Source organism: Sinocyclocheilus rhinocerous, unplaced genomic scaffold (assembly GCF_001515625.1).
Source record: "Sinocyclocheilus rhinocerous isolate Xijiao unplaced genomic scaffold, SAMN03320098_v1.1 scaffold1522, whole genome shotgun sequence".
In the NCBI taxonomy this organism is placed as follows: domain Eukaryota; kingdom Metazoa; phylum Chordata; class Actinopteri; order Cypriniformes; family Cyprinidae; genus Sinocyclocheilus; species Sinocyclocheilus rhinocerous.
The window spans coordinates 177,388-181,269 of record NW_015637563.1 but is presented as its reverse complement, the minus strand read 5'-3'; the positions used below and the strand labels follow the sequence as shown (position 1 = coordinate 181,269).

At 35.7% G+C, this 3,882-nt stretch overlaps 1 protein-coding gene across 2 annotated transcripts in view; it reads left to right on the top strand.

The window, feature by feature from the left end:
* Positions 1-1,674, top strand: part of LOC107749062 (protein FAM124B-like) — an 11,657-nt gene extending 9,983 nt beyond the window's left edge. For both annotated transcript variants that reach the window (XM_016564111.1, XM_016564110.1), the window contains exon 4: positions 1,034-1,674. In XM_016564111.1, the coding sequence (XP_016419597.1) occupies positions 1,034-1,522 (489 nt within the window). In that variant the 3' untranslated portion in view covers positions 1,523-1,674. The remainder of the gene's footprint in view (positions 1-1,033) is intronic.
* The last annotated feature ends 2,208 nt before the right edge of the window (positions 1,675-3,882 follow it).

Here is a 3,882-nt window from a genome sequence, read left to right as displayed (position 1 = left end):
CGTCTCTTTAATATTCATCAAGAGTTCATTTGAGCAGATTGTTATTTGTTAACTACAACATAAGAGCTAGTGTGAATGTGAAGATGTTAATGTGAATATCGTCACTGGCTATAGGCATTAGCATGAGCTGGAGGCCGTTATGTGTATTTGTCTCTTTTATACAATATATTTTTAAAGTAAAGAGAAACAAAGTTATGGAAGCCCATTTCCAGTACATATTAAAATTATGACCTTTTTTTACAATTGCGAGTTTACATCTTACAATTTTGAATTTCTTTCCCAGAATTGCAATTTTAAATGTTATTTTATTATATTTATTTAATGCATGCATGCAAGCTTCCAAATAAATCAAAGAAAACCTGAAACTGAAAAAAAAAATAATAATAATACTTTTTCTGAAAGTGACTGATCATCACTGCATACTATGGGAGACTGGTGGTCTTGATGGGGACTTTTTGCTTTAAAACTTGTGTTTTTGTGCTTTCTATCACACATTTTGATATAATTTTCTTAAATGCATCTGCTACAAATTCAGGTTGAATAATGCAGTCATAACATGGTAACATTCACAACGTATTAATGACAAGTTCCTTATCAGATACAATATAGTTTTAGTTGAAAATGTTTTATAAAATAATGATTCATCGGGTCCAAATGGACCCAGAATGCTCAAATACTATACAGATTTGGAATGCATTATGAACAGGGATTGAAAGTAACTTTTTCACTCACCAGCCAATTTGGCTACTAAATTTTTAAGTTACCGGCCATTCATAACTTCTACTAGCCCAAAAAAATAAAAATAAAAAACATAAATAAACCAACAGTTTGAGGCTGTCTACACTGGGCGTGGGCGTGACAAAGCGACCATTGCAAATCATTTTGTGTCAGTACTAGAGGTGTGTTACCCGCCACAGCTGATTTTTACCCGCATTTGGCGGGTTAGCGGTTGTTCATTTCAAACCCTGATTATGAGGGTTAAACTGCAGTTTTCTAAATGACTGTTGAACTGAAAGCGTGGCTTTCTCCGCAGGTTAAAGCTCCAGCACAAGCCCAAGGCTTCCTGAGGTCTGCGTTTCCTCTGAGCTGTCCCAGGATGCTGCTGAGGAGCTGTGGGGCTGCCAGACCCCCTTCCACCGCTCCCTGCAGGAGGACGTCCCATCTGAAGGAGCAGGCACTGCTGTGCGTGAGGTCAGGCAGAGAGAGCGCCGGGTCAGACGGCACCCGCAGCTCTCCTCCGGGAAGCTCCTGTTACTCGTCCCAGCGCAGCAGCCCCGCAGGCCTGTCAGTCAACTGGTACGAGCCGGCGATAACCCCCGAAACCTCCCTATCCCGCCTCCGGCTGGAAGAGGAGGAGCCGGAGACCAATGTGGACACGGGTTGTGCTGTGAAGCCGCAGGCCGCTTTAGGAGCGTCTGCTCTGCTGACTCTGTCTAGAGACCTGACACACGGCCTGGATGAGGCTGACGAGAGCGTGAAGAGTGTCCTAGCAGAGACACAAGTAGATGAGTTCTTCATCTGACTCTTCATTCTTATGCAGTTGGAAAAGCAGGCAGCACACATTTACGTGAACGCATTTGGCAAAGCCGCTCACAGTGCATTCACATTGCATCAATTCAAGGATTCCCTGGGAATCAGACAGCAATACTGTCGCTTTCATACACTCACATTATTAATTACGCAATCTTAATAAATGATCGATTAATATAATTCCATAATTGCATTTTAGGGGTTCAGAATAAAATGAAAATGCCTCTATTTTGCATTTTAATACAGCTTTTTCAATACAAATTCTATGATCAAACTAACAATTTCAGTGAATTAAGGATTTTGTAGCTAATTTCAGAATTACAATTGGTCCCCTTCAGCTTTAAGGGATTATTTCATCCAAAAATGAAAATTAGCTTAACATATACTCTCTATGATCGATTAATATAATTCCATAATTGCATTTTAGGGGTTCAGAATAAAATGAAAATGCCTCTATTTTGCATTTTAATACAGCTTTTTCAATACAAATTCTATGATCAAACTAACAATTTCAGTGAATTAAGGATTTTGTAGCTAATTTCAGAATTACAATTGGTCCCCTTCAGTTTTAAGGGATTATTTCATCCAAAAATGAAAATTTGCTTAACATATAATCTCTCTCTCAGGCCATCCGAGACGTAGATGAGTTTGTTTCTTCATCAGGTTTGGAGAAATGTAGCATTGCATCAGTGTCTCAGCCATGGATGCTCTGCAGTGAATGGGTGCCGTCAGAATGAGACGTACAAATGAACTTTTAGTGACATTGGTATTGTCTGATGATGGCAGTTTAATCACAACGCATTGAGAAATGAATGTTCTGTTCAAACAGGCTGGCTGTGTTCATACTCTTTAAAGTATTTCTCCTGCACACCTGCAGAAATAGTAGAAGTAATGCTAGTACTGTATTCTGAACACACATCTTCTTACAGTGTAGCATGAGCCAAATGATTCATATGTTATACAGTACATTGTAAACAAGCACTGTGCCAAGGCAAATGAGTGTAGTGATGAAACTAATAAACCCTAATTATGCAGATTTATGTTATTCCAGACACAGAGACATCAAAATTGATGTAAAAAAACAGGTCAAATATGCAAATCAGACTGATGTCAAAAACTTGGCATGACGTTGATTTGATGTAAATTGAACATCAAACATATTTCAGCGTGGGATTAACTTCCTATTTTTACTCAATTAACACTGGAACAAATTGCCTTTAAAATTGAATTTGAAACAATGTTACAGCATCTTGATCAAATCTTGACTAATATTTGATGTCAAATTGATATCAAGGCGCCCACTGAGAAAGCACTGTATTTGTCTCAGGACTGTTTATTGTATTTCCACTAAATTATTAGTACTAAAAATTTCAACTCAGCATAATTTCCGAGACTGTCTCAGTATTTTGACAATGTATTTTTATGAAATGTATTAAATACATAGTACTTTGTATGTACAGTTATTACTTGTAAATTAATGTCATATAGGTTGGTAATAAACTAATTTAATAATTATGTAGTAATATGAAGAAGGATGTTTGAAATAAATCAGTCCTCTGTCAATTTGGAGGATTTTGGTAAGGTAGCCTTCATTTAGTTTATTTTGAATGATTCATAAAATGTATCATTCACTTCTTTGATTACCCACAATCCTTTGCACACATTCCAATAAATAGAAGAAGAAAAAAACTGAACGTTAGCACTGAACCAGAGTTAATTGAAATGTAGTTCTGGAGATGAAAACATTCATGTTTTTATTAGTTTTGCATCTTGAAGCCTCAGAAGCAGGGCTGTTTCTGACCAGTTTGACGCTTTTCCCACGGCACCACACAGCTTATGTTGTCATTTAATAAGCATTGAAATAATTCACCAACAGTGACTTTTTTCTGTTCACACTTGCAAAAACCCTCACTTCATATTCACTCCATGTCAGGATAATTATAGTTAACAAACTAAAACAATTTAAAACAAAAATGTTACTTGAAATAAAATAAACATTAATTGAAATCAAATATAAAAAGTTTTATTTCAGCTAGTTGCCAAGGCAGCATTTCACATTTTCATTTAGTTTAACCTGACATACTAAAATAAAGCAAAATGTGTGTGTATATATATATATATATAATAAAATAACACTTTATGTGTTCAGTGACGCATTACTTTTATTTTAATGTCTTTTTAATTAATGCAAGATGCATTAAATGAAAAATAAATGGACAATGCTTACGTCAACAGTAATATGCTTTATTAAACCATAAATTAGCCCAAGTATAATTCCAAGAATATATTATTTTTTTTGTTTACATAATTTTTTTTAGATAACATTCTAAATAAATTAACCAAAACAAAAAT